This window comes from Bos taurus, chromosome 1 (genome assembly GCF_002263795.3).
Source record: "Bos taurus isolate L1 Dominette 01449 registration number 42190680 breed Hereford chromosome 1, ARS-UCD2.0, whole genome shotgun sequence".
NCBI lineage: Eukaryota > Metazoa > Chordata > Mammalia > Artiodactyla > Bovidae > Bos > Bos taurus.
In genome coordinates this window covers 118,934,593-118,956,536 of record NC_037328.1, presented here as the reverse complement: position 1 = coordinate 118,956,536, position 21,944 = coordinate 118,934,593, and the positions used below count along the sequence as shown (strand labels likewise).

Below are 21,944 nucleotides of genomic sequence, written 5' to 3'. Positions count from 1 at the left end.
AAGGCTTTCTTTCTTTATTTGCTTGATTGACAGAATGTTATGTTGCATAAGATGGAATTATTTCGTTAAAGCAAATAACATTTTCCACTTTGGTTCAGTTCTCGTAAACCCAGGAAAAACCTAGTTTTCCACTGCCTGGGTTCTCTAATTACAAATAAAAAGTCAACAGTTATTGTTGGAGGCGCTGGAGTGTGCATAAGTCTGTGTTTCTACAATTCATTGTGTAAATTCCAGGAAGGCAGAGATCATGTCTTAATGTTCCCTTTGTTCTTCCAACAATATGCTACAATAAAATGCCCTGCACACAGTGAACTTTTAATACATCGGGATGAAAATTATGCAAAATGAATCAAAATAAGCAGCTCTTTACTTTGGAAAAGTCTAACAATAACCTAGTTACATATTCAAGACACAAAACATGATATTTAGCATGCCAAATTTAAGTACCCCCAAATAACAATTTATTTGGAAACTTTTACTTATTTTGTAAGCTCCAAACACATCTACATAGAGAGTTAATCAGATTATTGTGTATCACTATGTAAAAATAATTAGCAGAGGATAATGGGAGTTGAAGACACTGTTTTAGTTATTGAAAAAATCAGAAACAAATAAACCTGTCTTTAAAGGCAAAAGTTGCCCTTAGTAAATGGACAGAGCCCTCGTTTATTTTATTTATTTGCATATTTTTGGCTGTGCTTGGTCTTCATTGCTGCATGGGCTTTTCTCTAGTTGCAGTGAGCAGGGGCTACTCTAGTTACGGTGCGTGGGCCTCTCATTGAGTGCCTTTTCTCCTTGTGGAGCAGAGGCTTTAGGGTGGGTGGGCTTCAGTAGTTGCGGCTCCCAGGCTCTAGAACTTAGGCTCAGTAGTTATGGCACATGGACTTAGTTGCTCCACAGTATGTGGGATCTTCCCAGACCAGAGATGGAGCCCATGCCTCCTGCATTGGTAGGTGGATTCTTTACCCCTGAGCCAACAGGGAAGCCCAAGACCTAGTTTATTAACCTGGAATTTCTCTCTTTGATGTGGACATGAATTTTGGCGTGAAAGACTTTTTATTTTTTAGGTGAAGAAAATCCTGATGACAGTGCACATTTTATGATGATGGGAGCTTTTTCTCTAGAATACTTCAATGCATTACATAAGTATTTACTGAATGGGGATTTTAGAAATAGTTGGTACAGGAGGAAGTACCCCAATGTTCAAACAATGCATTCATTTAGTAAGTATTGCTGAATGAACCCCCTGTGTGCCAGACACTGTTCTAAGCACTGTGGGGGTATAGCAGGGAATAAAACAGACACGAATCCCTATGCTTGTCAACTTATATTCTACTGGGGAGAGACCAATGATATACATATGAAGGGTGAAATATCTAGTACATATTAGCAGCAATGAATGAGGCTAATAAATGCCGAGGAAAATAGCAGTATGAAGATAAAAATCTGATGACACCATATGACCCCAGGCAAGACATATACTTGACCCCAGCCTCATTTTCCTCGTCTTTAAATCAGTCTCAGAGGGCTGTTGATCATATTACTTAAAATGACCCGTTAGGTCGCAGAGTGGAGATGTTCCTTTCACCTAGCAATAATGTTCTAGCAATAATCTTAACTAATTGTCCTGATACAGAAAATTGAGTCACCGTGCCCAGAATGTCCCAAGACCTCCTTCTAGAGTCACCTTAAGCAATTGTGCCCTCATGCCTGCTGAGGGGACCTGAATGGGGCTAACATCTTGCCCAGACTCCACTGGCCAAACCCTGTGTCTTGCAAGATGCTGTTGTTCTTTTTAAAACTTGGTGCCCAGAAATGCTCCTTTTTCCCAATGGTCCACACAGAGGGAACTTCTTTTAGCAGTTCATTCTCCTAGAGAGGGTGCTTTTTAATTGGCATGAAGCCCCTGTATGAGCCAGTGTATGGCTGATGGTGTAAATGATGTACTTTGGGAACTGTACAGTTCCTGTTGTCCATCTACTGACCCTATTCAGGACTGTACTATGTGGGAAATCACATATCTGTCACGACAGGCTTTGTAGTTAATAGGTGTTTAATGATTATTAGGTCCAGGTGGCATCTATGCTCTATTAGCTTCCAAACAGTGATGAAGACCTTCATGATGTATTCCCAGTGTCCATGAGACTAGTTACACATTCATAACTCTTGACTTAGGACTGTACCTTCTGTCTCCAAGCACTTACCCTGATGCCCTAGGTTAACTGTAGAATTGTCCCAATAGTCCCTGGGTGGTGCAGAAAGCAGCTGTGAATTCTGGATCTCTCTCTCTTTGTCCTCCATCCTATCCTCTGAGTAAGTTACCCTATAATAAATGAATCCAGTGATTATGTGGAGCTGCCTGCCTCATTTTCTGGTGTCAAGATACCTTCTCAGTTCATGGGCACTTTTTGTCCCCTCCATGCCCCAACAATTGGTGAGCCAGCCAGGAGACTGAAAATGAGACAGGAATGGGCCATGCTGGGGGAAAGCCAGGTGCGGTGGGGTAAACCCAGGCTGGCCATCTCTTCTGTGTGGGGTGACCTAGCTATGTTCATGGGACTCTTCGGGCTACTGTGTGAGTTCAGGACACCTGGAAAATGTCAAAGCGCTTCCTAGATATATTAACTGCAATGGTGGGAAAGGGAAAGTGGATAAAAAAAGAAAGTGAGCAAACTATTTTAGCTATTGCATGGCCTTTGTTATATCCTATAAGGATTAGCACAGAAAAGGAATTACAGTTCAGCAGGAAACCAGAGAAAACGAAAGAGATTTTGGTGTTAGAGGGGGATGACTAGAGGGTGTGTTCTGCCACTTCTTTTTTTAAAAAATAATTTTATTGATTTATTTGTTTTTGACTGTGCTGAGTCTCAGTGTGCTGCATGTGGACTCTCTCTTGTTGTGGCAAGCAGGGGCTACCCTCTCGTTGTGGAGTGCAGGCTCTAGGGCATGTGGGCTTTACTGGTTGCAGTGCATGGGCTCAGTAGTTGCAGCTCCTGGGCTCTAGAGCACAGGCTCAACAGTTGTGGCACCCGTCTTAGCTGCGTCATGGCATAAGGGCTCTTCCCAGACCAGGGATCAAACCCGTGTCTCCTGCATCAGTGGGCAGATTCTTTACCACTGAGCCACCAGGGAAACCCATGTTTTACCACTTCTGACTTCATATCAAAGAAAATACAACAGGAAGAGCATACTGAAGTGATGGCAGGTAAGATAGCTAAAATGCAGGGCAGTAGGCTCAAAGGTGAGGACTCTTATTTCACAGCAGAACTGGGACCTAGAGGTGTGATCTTTGGGATAAAGACTTGTCAGAAGATGAGGACATAATTATAGAGGAGGAAGAAGAAGCACGGCCTCTGATACAAGCTGAAACACAGGCCGCTAGGGAACCAGGAGATAATTGAGAGGAGACCCTCACAAACTCCAAAACAGCAGTACCAGCATATTCCTCTCCCGAGTTAATAGAATTAACTGTCAGGTTTAACCAAAATAGTAGAGAAGGAGTGGCAGCCTGGGGGCTCCATTTTGGGATACTTGGGGAGATGGCATCATGTTAAATGGGTCAGAAATGTCTAAGATGTCTAAAATTACCACAGTTATAGTGCAGCCTCTGGCAATGTTTGTATGTGGCCAAGGTGGCCTAGCTAACTTGATTGAATTGGTACATGCAAGCATTTGTCTGGCTTAGCCAAATGAGTGAGGCATACTGTACCCACCCTTAGGATGGCATCTTTGCAAGATTTACAAGAAACAGTGAGGGAATCAGGAATGAAGCATGCTATCTATGCTCCTAATTTCCAAGACCTGTTGAGGAGTTATTTGTAGCAGGTATGAAGGATAATATCCTGCAGTCCACTCCAGGAGCTTGGTTGCTGACCTGAGATAGGGACCTTAGTTTCAGTTTTGACTGGGATGGTTCATCAACCCATTCAGACTATGGTGGCTATGACAGCTGAATTAAGTGAGACTGAAAAGATCTGGCACGAGGGAAATGAACAGGTGCCATGCTTAGTCGCTTCAGTCATGTTCAACTCTTTGTGACGCCATGGACCTCAGCCCACCAGGCTCCTCTGTCCAGGGGATTCTCCAGGCAAGAATACTGGAGTGGGTTGCATGCCCTCCTCCAGGGGATCTTCTTAACCCAGGGATTGAATCCCCATCTCCTGCATTGCAGGTGGATTCTTTACTGTTGAGCCACCAGGGAAGCTCAAATAAACAGGTAGATAAAGCCAAAGAGAGAGAAAAAACAACAACAAAAGTGAGGAAATTAAAGGGGGCTCGACTAGAATTTCCTACAAACAGTTATGGCAAGACCTTGTATTAATCAGGACCCCTGAAAAGAATATAAACAATCTTATGGGGTCTTTTTAACCTTATGGAAAGTGTTATTCAAAGAAAAACCGTTTATTCTACTGAAAGCAAGAGGAAGAGGCACAAGCCTGCACTCTGTCACTTCGGGAAGATGAAGAATAGGGGTTGATACTCTCAGTTCTGGGGATCAGGGCTGGGGTAAAAGCTGCTCCTTAGTGTGGGCCATAGGGCCACAGATACATAACTGTGGAGGCCCCATGTTGAACTATTTATCAGTCTCGCACCAATAGGAAGACCACTCTGGCTTAAGAGGTATCTGTGCCCAGTGCACCCAGATTTATGGGAATCCATCCAAGTTCCAAGGGGCAATATGACCCACTGATGGATATGGAGGCTGAACGGTATGGATGAAACATATGAACTTGTATTTACAAATTGGAAGATTGCCTCCCTATCCCTTTCTGGTTTATATTTCACTCATCAGTTCAGTTCAGTTCAGTTCAGTTCAGTTGCTCAGTCACGTCCAACTCTTTGCAACCCCACAGACTGCAGCATGCCAAGCTTCCCTGTCCATCACCAACTCTTGGAGCTTGTTCAAACTTATGTCCATTGAGTCAGTGATGCCATCCAACCATCTCATCCTCTGTCGTCCCCTTCTCCTCATGCCTTCGATCTTTCCCAGCATCAGGGTCTTTTCCAATGAGTCAGTTCTTTGCATCAAGTGGCCAAAGTATTGGAGCTTTAGCTTCAGCATCAGTCCTTCCAATGAATATTCAGGGCTGATTTCCTTTAGGATTGACTGGTTTGATGTCCTTGCAGTCCAAGGTACTCTCAAGAGTCCTCTCCAACACCACAGTTCAAAAGCATCAATTCTTTGGCGCTCAGCTTTCTTTATAGTCCAACTCTCACATCCGTAATACCCATACCTGGATATGTTATTGGGTATAGATGTCCTATAAGACCTGGACTTCACAATCACCACCAGCAAGTTCTGCTTATGAATCCATGCTGTCAAGTGTGTAGTGGTGGATAACACTAAATGGGACCCTGTAGAGTTGTCCATCCCTAGGAGAGTGGTGACAATAAAATAGTATCGCCTACCAGCGGGACAGGACGGAATATGGGCTACCATCATAGTATTAGAGAAGGTAAGGGTTATAAGACTGCACAAAGCCTATGTTGCCAGTGGAAAAAAACAAATGGCACCTGGCTCATGACAATAGACTGTAGAGAATTAAACACAATAACACCCCGTATTTATGCAGCAGTTCCAAATACAGCTGAACTCTTGGACACAAATCTCCTTTTCTCTCAAGACAAATCACTGAGTCTACAATTGTGTGTTAGTTGCTCAGTCATGTCCAGCTCTTTGCGACCCCACAGACTGTAGCCCGTCAGGCTTCTCTGTCCATGGATTCTCTAAGAATACTGGAGTGGATTGTCATATCATTCTCCAGAGGATCTTCCCAACCCAGGGACTGAGCCCTGGTCTCCTACATTGCAGGCAGATTCTTTACCATTTGAGCTACAGGGAAGTCCCATAGTCTAATGCCCTTTTCAGTATTCTCTTAGATAAGGGGTATCAGGAGCAGTTAGTCTTAATGTGGGAAGGGAGGCAATGCACTTCTACTGTCTTAGCCCAAGGTTATCTGCACAGCCCTACTATATGTCATGGGATTTGGCTTGGGACTTGGAGAAATGGGCTCTCCCTCCCTCTTTCTCTCTCTGTCATTACACTGATGACATCACATTAACCCATGAAGACTTGCTGTCTCTTCTCAAGCTGCTGCATCACCTCAGGGATATTTAAAAGCAAGGGGATGGGAGGCAAATGCTGACAAGGTGCAAGGACCAGGAGAGTCACTAAAGTTCTTGGGAATGATGTGTACTGGTAAGACTGAAGTGATGCCTGAGGTTGTTTTTTTTTTTATAAAATACAGTAAGTCTCCTACATATGAACCTTCAAGTTGCAAACTTTCAAAGATGCAAACATGCATCTGGTTCCAGCAAGGAACTGAAACATGTGCCATCAGTCAGTTCCCTTTGCTGATGCTTTTATTGTTGGCTTACTTCTCTCTAGCTAAATGAGGAAGCATAGTTCTTAGTATTCTTTTATCATCAGTAGGAATTTTTTGTTCTTGCTGCTGCTCATATTGTTACTGTGGGTTTGGGGCACAAGCCACCTCTGGTATCTGACCCTAGGGTCTCTCAACAAGAATAATGATAAGATTGTTGACCCATCACAATATTGAGGGTGGAGTGTATGGCTGCTGACATAACTGATGCCATCTTGGTCTCATACAGTTCCTCCTGTCCTTCCACTGACCCTACCCAGGACTGTAGTACATGGGAAATCACTTCTCTATCATCAAGGGCTTTGTAGCTAATAGATATTGTTTAATGACTGTTAGGTCCAGGTGGCCTCGGTACTCTGTTAGCCTCCAATGATGAAGACCTTTTCTGACATATTCCTGGTGAACCATGAGACCAGTTGCATGCATGCATGCATGCATGCATGCTTAGCCACTCAGTCATGTCTGACTCTTTGTGACCCCATGGACTGTAGCCCACCAGGCTCTTCTGTCCATGGATTTCCCAGGCAAGAATACTGGAGAGGTAACCATTCCCTTATCCAGGGGATTTTCCCAACCCAAGGATTGAACCTGGGTCTCCTGAATTGTAGGCAGATTCTTTACTGTGTGAGCCACCAAGGAAGCCCTTCCATATTCTAGGTTAACTATAAAATTGCCTCAATGGCCCCTCAGTGATGTGGAGTGCAGCTATAAATGCTTCTGGGTCATTGTGCACCTAATCCTACTCAGTGAGTAAATTATCCTGTAGCAGATGGATTCACTGATTATTTGGAGCTGCCTGTCTCATTTTTTAGTTTCAAAATACCTTCCAGTTTAGGTGAGCCCATTTTGTTCCCTTTCATCTGAGTTTCCAGGCATTTTCTTCTTACTCATTTTCTACTCTATGTTCAAACTCAGCCTTGTAGGATGGAAGGATGGTGCTCAGAGCACCGCACAAGTCCTGAAGTCACTTCTTCCAGAAACTTCTACCCTCCCCCTCTACTCATGCTCAGATAGTTACTGAGCTGAAGGCTCCAGAATATATCCTGATAGAACTCATCAAGTGTTAGTCGCTCAGCTGTGTCTGACTCTGTGAATCCATGGACTATAACCCGACATGCTCCTCTGTCCAAGGGATTCTCCAGGCAAGAATACTGGAGTGGGTAGCCATTCTCTTCTCCAGGGGATCTTCCCAACCCAGGGATCAAACCCAGGTCTCCTGCATGGCAGGCAGATTCTTTACCATCTGAGCCCCCCAGGGAAGCCCATAGCACTCATAACTGTGCTGAAATGAAACGGTTAAACAGTAACACCCTTGACCAGTGCAAGTAAACATTTTATGGTGCAATACAGGAAGGGTCAGGAAGTCATATTTCTGTCCTGTTTTGAGACAGTTGACCTTCCAGTTAAAACGCAAGTAGCTGCTTTCAGGAAGTGGGGAGACGGCTGTGAACCTCAGGGCTGTCTCAGTAAGAGGCGAGGTCACTGGGCCCTAGTAAGTAGCCAGTTGTGGGCAGTTAACCCTAAAGAACCTCCTTACAGTGATTCCAGAGTTGGTACTCAAGGGTGAACTTTGAATAATGTTGCAATTGAGAATTTCTGCACTCGGCATAGACTAGGATGATGCAAGAAGGCAGAGGAACCAACAGGAGAGATTTAGCTGACCTAGGGCATTTTTGAAAAAGAGAAGAGAGAACTCTAAACTGGATCAAACAGCCATTCTCTTAGCTGTGTATGTCAGAAGGTTTTTTTTTTTTTAGATTTTTTTTTATGTCTTTATTGAATTTGTTATAATATTGTTTCTGTTTTATGTTTTCCCACAACCTCTGTATTGGAAGGGCAAGTCTTAAATAACCACTGGACTACCAGGGAAGTCCCTGTCAGATTTTTACCTCAGAACCCCAAGGTATAACTTTGTAGCTTGTTATAATTAATTACTGTATTCCCGAGTTAACCATTTAGTAACCCAAGTAGAGTTATATATAAATTTGGGGGTTTTTTTTGCGAGTAGCGGGAGCGAAGGCCTCAGCTTGTGGGATCTCAGTTCCCCAACCAGGGATTGAATCCAAGCCTTCAACAGTGAAAGTCCAGGGTCCTAACCACTTGAACACCAGGGAATCCCCACATATCACAACTCTTCATTATTTTCCACAATTTTTTTTCTTGTCAACAGAAAGACTTCTGGACTGGGTGGTTCTTCTCTGCATTTAGCAATCAAAATTCTGAATGGCTACAGAATATCGCTCCAGCTGTATCTGGCTGGCAAGACGCAGTCTTTTTGTTACCTCCACTATTCATTCAGTTCAGTGGCTCATTCGTGTCCAACTCTTTGCGACTCCATGGGCTGCAGCACGCCAGGCTTCCCTGTCCATCACCAGCTCTCGGAGCTTGCTCAAACTCATGTCCATCGGGTCGGTGATGACATCCAACCATCTTCATGCTTATACTCTAATTTGTTTCTTTTTAAAAAAATAATTAATTATTTTTGGCTGTGCTGGGTCTTTGTTGCTGTGCACTGGCTTTCTCTAGTTGCAGGGAACAGGGGCTACTCTCTAGCTGCAGTGTGCAGCTTCCCATTGATGGGGCTTCTCTTGGGGAACACAGGCTCTAGGGAGTGCAGGCTCAGTAGCTGTGGTTCTTGGGCTCTACCACAGTTTCAATAGTTGTGGTGTGTGGGCTTAGCTGCCCCTCGGCATGTAGAATCTTCCTGAACCAGAGATTGAACCCATGTCCACGCCCCCTGCATTGGCAGGCAGTTCTTAACCACTGGACCACAGGGAAGTCCTCTAATTTGTCTCTTGCTGACTCGTGAGAACTGGCTCTTAACCTCTACCCTATGTCTCCAGAATTATTAACAAAGCAACCACCACTGTGACAGCAGGAGACAGTGAATATAAATAGCAGGTCATTCTGGCCTTGACCAGTCAGACTCCCCACAGTGTTGTCTTTTTCACAGGAAATTGCATGACTCTGGAATTTCATCAGTGAGTGGGTCACATGCAGAACTTTGATAGTGAGTCCCTGAGTGACTCAGTGCAGGGCGAGAACGGCCTAACCTCTTCTCTGCCATGGATCAATTCAGGACTGCTTAGGGAATGATCGGCAGATAGGTCCTTGATGACTTCATCTCCTTTGGCTGCCCATTAGTGGATCAAGGTCTCACTCATCACCTTCTGTCAGGTTAAGGGGTCATAGGCAGGGGAAGAGAGAAAGCCAAAACTCTAATCTAGCAAAAACTCTTATCTATGGTATTGATGTCTACAGCATTAAGGGAAAGGGGATTTTTTTCTTTAATGGCATAAGGTTTTCAATTGTTCTTTCATCCTTGTTCTTTCTCTCCCTTGAATAATATAGAAAGCAAAGGATTTCATTTATTAACAATGAAAGAGAACCACAAGGAGGCAACTAGGGATATGGACTTGGGATTGAGGGGTTTTTGTATATAAAAGTCTGGCTCACAACAAGTTGTTACAATTTCAAGGAAATAACTAGCTCTGGAAGCAGCAGTCCCTCCCCAGCTAGCAAGTTCCCCCGAAGATGTCACACATCATAAAATATTAAAATTTAAAAACATAATTTGTACATGTTTTATATCAGAATGGTCTGTTTATGTGACTGTCTCCTCAGATGGCTTCCTTGGTACAACTATGCTCGGTTTTATATTGAATCTCAAGAACCTAGCATGGTGCTTGATACATAGCTTAATAAATATTGAAAGAATGAATGAATGTTAATTCTAATAATGTTGTTGTTTAGTCACTAAGTCATGTCTGACTCTTCTGCAAACCCATGGACTGTAAACCAACAGGCTCTTCTGTCCATGGGATTTTCCAAGCAAGAATGCTGGAGTGGGTTGCCATTTCCTCCTCCAGGGAATCTTCCTGACCCAGGGATTGAACCCTGTCTCCTGTATGAAGGTGGATTCTTTACCACTGAGCCACCCGGGAAGCCTATAGTCTACTCATAATTATTAGATGGTTGCTGTATGCCAACACAGTGTAAAAAAGCCTTATACATTTTATCTCATTTAATTTTCACAGCAACCAATTAGATAGATGTGTAAAAGTTTTTTATTGCTGCGTCACAAATGGCCATAAACTTAGTGACTTTAAACATATACATTTATTATCTTATAGTTCTGTATGCTGAAAATCTGACATATGTGTCACTGGACTAAAATCAAGGTATCAGTGGGCCTGTTTCTTTTAGGAAGTTCTAGGGGAGAAGCTATTTCCAGTCTGTTCCAGTTTCTAGAGGCTGCCCACAGTCCTTGGCTAATGGCCCCCTCCCATCTTCAAAACCAACAGGGGCAGGGGTGTCTTTCTTTTTTTTTTTTTAAGAAAATTTATTAATTTTTAATTGGAGGATAATTGCTTTACAATGTTGTGTTGGTTTCTGTTGTACACCAACATGAATCAGCCATCAGTCAGTCAAGTTCAGTCGCTCAGTTGTGTCTGACTTTTTGCAAGCGTGCCAGGCTTCCCTGTCTATCACCAACCCCCAGAGCTTGCTCAAACTCCGGGTGCCTTCTCCAGCACCATGGTTTCAAAGCCTTTTAGAACTGAATTGCAAGTAGTGCTAACCAGGTAATTCCAGATCAACTGGATTAAAGTTCCATTCTTGGGAGAAGCCAATGCTTTTATTTTCAGTATTAAGTCCCAGTTTGGTGACATAGGGCTTAGCATATGTGAGTCAATTTGGGGCCTATTCTCTTTCTCTTTTTTTTAAACATCAAGAATATCTTCATTTTAAAGATAAAGAAACTATGGATGAGAGAGATTTTATACTTTGCCCAAGATTCCATGGCTAGTGAGTGGCGTAGCTGGAATGCAATTACAGGCCTGCCTCCCAGAGCTGCACAGTGGACCTAAGGGCATGAGAGCCTGGCTCCAGACTGTGTCAGGCTGGGCCTCCAAGTTGCTCTGCCCTTTGGAAGAATTCTGTTCAGGGTTTTGATTGGCAGTTGATGGATTCAGAACCTTCTTTTTGTCGGTTTACATAAAGATGACCAGGTTCAGAGGGCTAATTGATTTTAAACAAACTTGGAGAATATATCAATATAGTAATTTATACATTGAAAAGTAAAGCAAGATGGGCATATATTATTGGCCTCTGAAAAACTTTGTTTATAGACTTACTCAGAAAATATTTATATTTATACTCAGAAAATAGACTTACTCAGAAAAGTTGTCTTAGTAAATATAGAATTTGAGCAAAAAGGTATATTTCCTTTTTTTGGCTTTAGCACGTGGCTTGCAGGATCTTGTTTGCTCAACCAGTGATCAAACCCATGGCAGTGAAAGTGCCAAGTCTTAACCATTCGACCTTCAGGAAGTTCCCAAGTGTACTTTCTTAAAGCATGTTCCTTTAGTTTTTTAATTTAAAATTTTTCTTTTGTACTAACAGTGTTTCTGTTTAGATACGGTTAGGTACTAATTGTTAGAATAAGAAGCACCTTCCAATAACTGTACAGGAGACACAGCCCACTGACACATTCTCAGTCTTTGACTCTTCCCTGTTAAGACTGCATTGCAGAGACTTCCCTGGTGGTCAAGTAGCTAAGACTCTGCCCTCCCAATGCTGGGTGTCTGGGTTCGACTCCTGGTCAGGTAACTTGATCGCACATCCTGCAACTAAGAGTTCACATGCCACAACAAAGATTGAAGATCCTGAATGCCACAACTAAGATCTGGCACAGCCAACTTAAAAAAAAAAAACAAAAAAAACGCATGCAGACATTTACTCTTCCACTCAACTCCAGTCACTAAATCACACTCCACATGTCCATTAAATCAGGGTTGATTTTAATAGACTATGATTCCTGTCCATCTCTGAATCCCCAAATCTAAGATTATGCTCTTAAATAAATGAATGAGTGCATGAATTAGGGATTATTCTTGGTGAGATCTGGTCAATACTTTTTGCAATTTCTTAAAGAATATTCTAGTTTTATCAGCAAAACTTTTAAAAACTCTGAGTCTTGGATGTTTCTTGGGGTGAGTGGGGGGTTCTAGTTGCCTCTAAGCTTTACATGTTCTTATTAGTTTCAATATCAAAGAGTAAAATAATATTGTCAATTTTGTTTCATGTTACAATCACTTTATTAGTATATTAATTTTTAAAGTCCTCTTCTGGAGACACATATTGGAGTATTTTGTGGTGAAATGATATCACGTCTTGGATTTACTTGATAATATTCCATGTATTCATGCCTTACTTATGAAATTCAGAGGCAAAAAAGTGAAAAGAATGAAAAGTGATTTTGGTTTCAATTCTCATGTTGAATGCTTTTGTTTAACTAATTCCTGCTTGCAAATATTCTTACTTATTTTCTAAGGCAGAGACTTGTTAGCCAAACCACAAGAAATTTCTAATTCCTTTTCCCTGTTATTTACATTATAGAGGCTACAAAGGCTTGTTTCCAGCCTTTTTTGCAGTGAAGAGTAGCCAGATAATAGCTGTTTGACCAATGAGATATAAGCAGAAATTGGCTGGGTCTCCTTGGAAGATTTTTGCTTTGTTGATAAAAGGAAAAGGTGTGGTTAGTTTTCCTTCTTCTCTGTCTTCAACCTAGAAGTAATGTATGGAGTTATAGCAACCATCTTGCAACCATGAGGCAACAGTTTTTTTTTCTACCTGAGCTAGACTTTTATTTGCACCTACCCTTTTTGTCCCGCTTGCCCACTTCCACTGCTATTTATTAAAAGCCTTGTTACAGCCCTACAGATGCTATTCCATGGACAGAAAGATGAAGCAGCTCATACACAAAGTTTACCAAGAAAACTTTTATTTGTAGCTAGTTTTCCTGGCACATTGCCATGAACATCTTTAGACAGCCCCTCCTATACTCCTTCATTCCTAAAGTTTTTCTTCTTCATCAACTTTAACTCTGCTCCCGGACTTGTCAACATTCATAGCAGGCAGATATTTGTGCTATAGAAAAGAAAGTTTCACACAGTTTCAGGGTGGAATGTTAAACTAAAATGGTTACATAAATTTAAGGAAAAAATATTAAGTTTGAATAAGTCTTAAGAACATCCTTAAAATGACTACCAGTGCTTTTGCAAGAAAAGTTTACTCACCAAATCAATAGCAACATCACTGTCACTCTGCCATGTGGACAGAAAGACCTGAAGACCCAACCAAGTTTTGCTTTAAAGTATTCGTAACACAAAAACCTAGTTTCCCAGAGAAACCACGTTAAAAGTGGGGGGTTTGTTTCTTGGACAGCACACCAAAATATCGTTTATTAAGGATGAATATGTTGGGAGTTTGGAATTAACATATATACACTACTATACATAAAATACATCACTGGGACTTCCCTGGTGGTCCAGTGTTTAAGACTCAGCACTTCCACTGCAGGGGACATGAGTTCGATGCCTAGTCAGGGAACTAAGATCCCATAAGCCATGCAATATAGCCAAAATAAAAATAAAATAAAATAGGTAACCAACAAGGACCTACTGTATAACAGAGAACTATATTCAATATTTTGTAATAACCTATAAGGGAAAAGAATCTGAAAAAGAATATATGTATATTATATATATATAATATATATGTATTAAATATATGTATATCTGAATCACTTTGCTATATACCTGAAACTACCACAACATTGTAAATCAACAATACTTCAATTAAAAAAGAATGAATATGAATGATTACAGGAATAAGAGTAATAATTACTATTACTGTGTTAATAATATTATTCTTGATGTTAATATTTTATTGTAGGTAAAAATTATATTTGGAGCTAATACATCTTTGGTTTTGTAAGAAACGTGGTCCTTAAATTCAAAGAGGATCCCAAAGAACTCAAGAGTGGCACAGCATATTTTAAATAGTGTATTACATATATGTTCAATAGTGTTCCTGATTTTAAAAGTAATCTGCTTTTAAAAGTAAAAGCAGAAGTAGAAGCATACAAGAAGAAAATAAACCTCACTCAGAATTTCACCACCTAGAGAAAGTGACCATTAACATTTCTGTTAATGTACATATATCTATTATATGTATATATATATATATAAATTTGGATTATATTTCAAATACTATTTTGTAGACTGGTTTTAACCACTTAGTATTGTATTATAAGTATTTTCCCATTAAAATTTTAAGGCATGATTTTTAAAATGGGATAATACTTCAGATAATAAATGTAGCAAAACTTATAATAGATCATTTCCTAATTTTCAGTTTTCCACCAGCATAAAATTACATAGTGACAAATATTTTTCAGTATTGCTGATAATTTTCTGAGATCAACTGTCATGTAAAATTACTGAGTCAAAATGTTAGAATCATTCTGTCAAAAGACCAAAGGATAATGATTTCATGAATAGTCTAAGTAACCAAGGAACTGATAAAAATCTCAGTAACAAAGACACTATTTTCATAAAAAGTTGCTAATAAAATGTATCGGAGAAGGGGGAGATGGAAATGAGAGAAAATAAAATGTCACTTGAATGTGAAAATGAAATTATTAGAATTGTTACTTATCAATAGTTTCTTACCAGAACTGTGAAAACAGTATACACTTCCACCAAAGTATGTGCAATTACCCTCTCACCACACTGTTATTGATACTATCAGTGAAAAAAAACCTTGCCAAATAGATTGCTTTCTTATTCAAAAGTATCTTATTGTTGTCTAAATACAATTTTAAGTGATTTGATTATAAGCAAGTTTATATATCTTTATAGGTTCAGTAGTCACTTGTATTTCATCTTCATGAACTATCTGTTCAAATCTGGATGCAGATATTATAGGAATCTAGAAATTACATTTAACTCTAAAATATCTTTTATCAGGTTAGACACAATTTACCTAAATTTATAAAGAAAATAAGCTAGATTATCTTGGTCACATCAAAACAGTAATCTTTGATTACTGTAAATGTAAATATTCAGTAGATCAGATATACTTATATAAACATTTTTATATGAATTTATTTAAATATCAGCACTTCTAATGAATTTCACATACCTTTTCACTCGATTACAGTGTAAACGCTTTCCATTCCTGCCCCGATGTGAACGTTGACATGGCAATGAAATAACCATATTCCAACATCTTTTGGATACATTTTTACAGTTTGATAGCTCCCAGGAGGAAGGTCATACACATCAGAGCGAAACGCTCCCATGTCCTCAACAAAAAAGGCAAAACACAATTAAATAGCTTTTAAGAGATATCTGTCATTTACACCTTTTGTTGTCATTCAGCCTCTAAAGCATGTCCGACTCTGCAGCCCCAAGGACTGCAGCCCCAAGGACACCAGGTTTCCCTGCCCTTCACTTGTTCCTGGTTTACCCAACTTACCGTTTGCTATAACTCCTCTCTTGTATGTACTTTATCAGATGATGATTAGAAAGCATTAGGTGCCACTGAGCCTCTCCTCTGAATACAATTGAGAGTTTGGCGAAGGAAGTCCCAGGGCTTTTTAGCGAAACGCCACAGGAGAAACATCTCGCTCTAAAAGGGTGCTTGTGTGAGTATAGGTTTTAGATACCTTGTCAGAGTCTCATACAGAGTGCTACAGGTTTCAGAGAACATCAGTTTCACAAATCCCAAATGTTCTAACTGTAACTAGGGATGTTGGTGACATGAATATGACCATTTCTCAAGATGTGACTAATCAGGAAAAATCACAGTTTCAGGAAAGAGAAGAGCCACATCTCTGCTCTCTGGGGTTGAGCCTGAAGGCTGAGGGCTTAATGGCTAATTTCTCCCCTAAACAGAAAACCTGAGGTTTAGCAGACTATCTCGTCTATAGGCTACTTTGATTTTGATAAATGAAGTGCAAGGCCTGGCTTGGATGGATTAGAAAAAGAGTAAGAGGGATTGAATTTCTCTGTATCATATTGATAGATGGGAGGTGTTTGGAGGGTGGGGGATGTGTTGGAGAGTGCAGCTCATGATGGGGTCCAGAATAATTTGAGGAGAAGAGAGAAGAGAGTCAAGAGAGGAAGAATGCAGAGAAAGAAGTGTTGAGAGTGACAGTTAAAAGCAAGAGAGCCAAAGGTTCATGGTGGAAGGAAAATTAAAAACAGTGACATTTAATGTCAACTGATAACAACAATAACACTTTCACTGTGTAATAATAATAATAAAACCCCTCTAACTCACCCCCAAAATTTCACTTGAACTCTATGACCCACAATGTCCTTGATTTTATACTTGCACAGGTAAATCTTAAGTAATGGGGGTGTATTCCAATTTGGAGCTGCTCAGAGAGATGAGAAAATACCAGCCACCGGAGTTAGGGGAGAAGGCAGAAAGCTGAGCAGATGCAGGAAGTGAGAGTTGTAAATGACTAGAAGAAATTTAGGCTGTTAAGACTCTCTGGAGAAACTGGAAGGTAGAGAGGAGGAAGGCTGAACTATTTCCCACTAAAGGCAGAGTGGGGCCTTAAGTCATTGCTATTTAGGGAAATTAATTTTGCATCAAAGGTGACAATAATAAGGATGACATTAGATACATTTCTAAGATGTCAGAAAATTTAAGAAACAATTTAAATGAATTGACAATGTCAGGCGGTAAAGCATCTGTCTACAATGCGGGAGACCTGGGTTCAATCCCTGGATCAGAAAGATCCCCTGGAGAAGGAAATGGCAATCCACTCTAGTACTGTTGCCTGGAAAATCCCATGGACAGGAGCCTGGTAGGCTACAGTCCATGGGGTCGCAAAGAGTCAGACACAACTGAGCACATTTTCACTTCAAGGCGTGCACAAGGTACTGGGAAATGTACCATATATACCTGGAAATGTATACGAAGGAAATCATAGCTTTAGGGAATAGGAGGTGACTGGCTGGTTTGTCCCAAGACCCAGTTAGTAACCCCAGAGGGCTGCTCTTCTGTCCCTAGATGTCCCAGAGAGTAGATTCCAGCAGCTGGATCATTGCTGGAGTAATTAAATTCAGCCTCAGTACCATTTTTCTAGATTCCATATATACGTGTGTTAATATATATTTGTTTTTTTCTTTCTGACTTATCTCACTCTGTATATAATTATGACTGATTCCTGTTGTTGTATGGGAGAAGCCAACACATTATAAAGCAATTATCCTCCAATAAAAAATTTTTTTTTAAATAAAGATAAATTCAGCCTCAAGAGAAGGGAAAGACTTCTTGTATCCATCTGCGATGAATTTAGAATGGGCGGCTAGAGTTGATAACTGGTGGTACTAGTCTGCATGGTACAAACTGGATCATTCTAAAGGAAGGCAGTTTTGTGAAGAGGTTGAGTGACGGGCTCTGGAGTGAGAGCCAGGGGTTCAAATCCTAAGTTTAACACTTCTTGCTTGTAGGAAAGTTCTTTATCTTGTCCATCCTTCACTTCCCTGTAAAATGGTGATAAAATAGTACGTCTTTCACGGGAAAGTTGTGTGGGTTCAATGAAAAATCCATGCAAAACTCTAAGCATATCATCTAGCACATAAAAACTCAAAGGTTAGCTATAATCACCACTATAGAAGTGTTGCCATAAATTCCACTTAATATGACACCTTATACTGTGATCATTTATGTAAATGTAGCTCCTGAAAGATAAGTCTGATTTCATCTCCACATAGCACTTGGCATGGTTATAGGAATATCACAGGCATTGCTGAACTGAACAATAAGTACACTGTAAAAAACTGTACCTGGGTTTTAATCTCTTTTATTCTAATTTTTTGGAGAAGGCAGTGGTGACCCACTCTAGTACTCTTGCCTGGAAAATCCCGTGGACGGTGGAGCCTGGTAGGCTGCAGTCCATGGGGTCGCTAAGAGTTAAACACGACTGAGCAACTTCACTTTCACGTTTCACTTTCATGCACTGGAGAAGGAAATGGCAACCCACTCCAGTGTTCTTGCCTGGAGAATCCCAGGGATGGGGAAGCCTGGTGGGCTGCCGTCTATGGGGTCGCACAGAGTTGGACACGACTGAGGTGGCTTATCAGCAGCAGCAGCATTCTAATTTTTAAAGTCTAATATAAACATCTAAGAACTTAACAACAACCCTAGGTTTTTCCTTAACAAATATGAGGAGTGTAGATGGAAGCATGGAAATGTCAAGACTGCTGGACCTGGGCAATGGATAAAGAGATTCATTATATTATTCTGTGTACTTTATTATATAAAATTCCCTATAATAAAATTAGTTTTTTAAGCAAAAAAAATTTACAGGGAATAATTTTTTTATTAAAGGAAAGAAAGCAACACACAAATAAAACTTTGTCTAAATTAAGTTGTACATAATAATTTATTTCTATGATAGATCCAAAGCATTAAAGAAACTATGAACGGAATGCATCTAGAATTCAGGAAAGCTTTATGTGAAACTTCTATAAATGTGTAAAAGATAGACTGTATCATGCCAAGCGGTTAGATTGGAAGTTTGAGGTGTCGAATGCAAAAAATATAATTGATCCTGCATTGCACATTAACATTTATATAAGGGATTAGGATGAGGAAATAAAGAGAAAGCTCTCTACGTAAATAAATGATACTAACTTGGAGACAGAGGAAGGATAAAATTGAAAATACTTATAATAAACTAGAGAAATAGCCAGCAAGAATGGTCAGGAAAAACAACTGTAAAGAAGTATGACAGGTGGAGGGATGGGAAGCAAACCAGACAGAAGCTATAAGGAAACTAAGAAATCATAAAGTAGAAAAAGATGGCAATATAATAATAATAAAATAAAGGAACTGTAAAGCCACTTCACACCTAGTTCCATATTTTAATTTTATAGCAAATGTTAAAAGAATGGTAGAATTGGAAAGTCACCATTTGGAATCCCCATTAGAAAAACTGAGTCAGGCAAAGATCATCAATGGATACTTTTTAAACTGTAAGATGAAAAACTGTTGTAATAAACCACATAAAAATCACCTCACAGATTACTTATTAGTTACAATAGGAAAATGATACTTTCAAAATGGGGAGAATGGTACCCATCACCTTCAGAAACTTATCAAACTTTAACCTTCACAGTATTAGGACCTGTTGACACTGTGTACCTCTTGATGTTATATACGAGAAATACACAGCATCCCCTAGGTAGTGTTCTTGCCAAGGGGTTTGACATGGATCCAATCACACGGAAATGATCAGAACAATACAGAATATGGCACATTCTACAAAACTGGCCTGGACTCTTCAAAAATGAAAGATCATGAAAGATCAGGGAAATAAACGTCATATGGTATCCTGATTTTAGGAAAGATATTCAGTTGGTAAAGAATTTGCCTGCAATGCAGGAAACCTGGGTTTGATTCCTGCATTGTGAAGATCCCCTGGAAAAGAAAATGGCACCCCACTCCAGTATTCTTGCCCGGGAAATCCCATGGACAGAGGAACCTGGTGGGCTATAGTCCATGGGGTCGCAAGACTCAGACACGACTTAGTGACTAAAACCACCATGACAATGACAACCAAATGCTAAGTATAAATGGTTAGATCTGGGATTAAAAGAAAAACCATTACAACTAGCATTTTGGGGCCAACTAGTGATATTTGAATGGACTGTATGTTAGATTATATTATCAATGAATGTTAATTTAAAGGGTATGATAATATTATTGTGGTTGAGGCAGGATTGTCTTCATTCTTAGGATACACCTGCTTTAGTATTTAGGAGTGAATAGTCGTGATGTTTGCAATTTACTTTCCGTTGGATTCAGAAAAAAAAAAAAAAAACAGAGAGAAAGCAAATGCAGCAAAAATATATAGGCGTGTTCAAGGTATTTTTATTTTATGTGACTGAGAGTTTGAAAATTAAAAAGATAAGTTGGGAAAGAGGGGTAAAATTAAGATGATTATAGATGTTTTATTTACTTAATGAGAAACATCAGAATAGAGGAAGAAGTGCAATTCATGTATTCAGAAGCATTCATTGAATGTCTGTAGGATACAAAGAGCTAAATGTATAACTATTGCATCAGACATACTGCAGATTGTATGTAATGAACTTGCGTTCTGGTGTGGTCATTTCCTTTCTTATCCTGTTATCTTTCTATGCTACTCCAATAACAAGGTACTTTAGTAATTAAGAGGAGCTGCCCAGGCCTCTTACCGTGAAGACAAAGCTGTGGCCGTGAAAGTGAACTGTGTGCAGGCCAGACTCATCCCCTATGCCAATCAGATACCAATTCACTTCACTCCCCACGTGAAATACCAGGCCTTGGTTATTTGCAAACATTCTTCCGTTAATTGCTGTGGGTGGAGAGGGGGACACAGTTTGTTATATTCGACCAGGATTTGAAATAATGTTTTTTAAAAAACACCTTATAGAAAGCACCATGATGTGTTCAGAGGCCATGAGGGTTTTCAAGCTAGCCTAAGGACGCTGTTAAACATGACCAAGCCACCCTTTCATGGGTGTGTCTGATGCTGGAGAGTTTTTCCTTGCCCGAGGAAATGAGGCACTGACTTTAACATAAGTGGGTTGTTCTAGAATAATTCACAACTAAGGATACTTAAGTTAGTGGATACTTGAATAGGTCTATAAATTTAAAGCATACTTGAAATTATCTCAATAGGCTCAGAACATTAGCAGTGTGATCCCATTTCCTTCATGACCTGTCATGAGTATGACTGGAATGGCCATTTGTTGTTCAGTCACTAAGTTGTCTTGTCTGACTCTTTGCGACCCCATGGACTGTAGCCCGCCAGGCTCCTCTGTCCATGGGATTCTCCCTGCAAGAATACTGGAGTGGGTTGCCATTTCCTTCTCCAGGAATGGCCATTTGCCTGAGGTCTTGTCTTGCCCCCGCTTTAATCCTCACCAGATATGGCTTCCAATGGGTAATAGGAAGAAAATATTAAGATAAAAAACTATATATCCTTCTTTTTCCTTTTCTATTTTGTGTCTGTCTTTGGAAATACATGGAATATATTATCACAGTGACACAAATATATAATTAATTCAGGAAGCCCTTTCTTTGGGCTTCCCAGGTGGCTCAGTGGTAAAAGAATCCTCCTGCCAGTGCAGAAAACACAAGAGACATGGGTTCCATCTCTGGGTCAAGAAAAGCCCCTGAAAGAGGAAATGGCAACCCACTTAAGTATTCTTGCCTGGGAAATCCCATGGAGAGAAGAGCCTGGTGGGCTACAGTCCATGGGGTCGCAAAGAGTCAGACACGACTGAGCACACGGGCACACACATATCATATGTAATTAATAACCATTTATCTGTGGAGGTTGAGCTCTAATGCTTTTAGCTGATGGAGGGAAGTAACAGGAAAAAACTAGGAGACACTGACACACTGCTTTAGATCAGTGCTTCTCAAACTTTAGTGTGTGCATGGCTGGGAATCTTGTTAAAATGCAGATTGTGATCCACTGGGTGTGTGAAGGCTGAAATACTGCATTTCTAACAAACTCTGAAGGGCTGCCACTACTACTGGTTCACGGGCCACACTTGGAGCACAAATGCCAGAATTGTTCGGAACACATACATCTATTTCTATTGTTCTCTAGCTCACTGCTCTTGAAACCTTTAGCATAGTGGTTCTCAACAGGATCTTCTCCTCTAAGGGAGGCAGTGTCTGGAGACATTTTTTTAGTTC

At 40.3% G+C, this 21,944-nt stretch overlaps 1 protein-coding gene across 1 annotated transcript in view; it reads right to left on the bottom strand.

The window, feature by feature from the left end:
• Positions 1-12,593: 12,593 nt before the first annotated feature.
• The window catches only part of CPHL1 (ceruloplasmin and hephaestin like 1), a 44,013-nt gene continuing 34,662 nt past the window's right edge, over positions 12,594-21,944 (bottom strand). The window contains exons 18-20 of the mRNA XM_059889888.1: positions 20,450-20,589; positions 15,372-15,534; positions 12,594-13,313 (exon numbers count right to left, since the gene is read on the bottom strand). Coding sequence (XP_059745871.1) covers positions 15,376-15,534; positions 20,450-20,589 — 299 coding nt within the window. The 3' untranslated portion in view covers positions 12,594-13,313; positions 15,372-15,375. The remainder of the gene's footprint in view (positions 13,314-15,371; positions 15,535-20,449; positions 20,590-21,944) is intronic.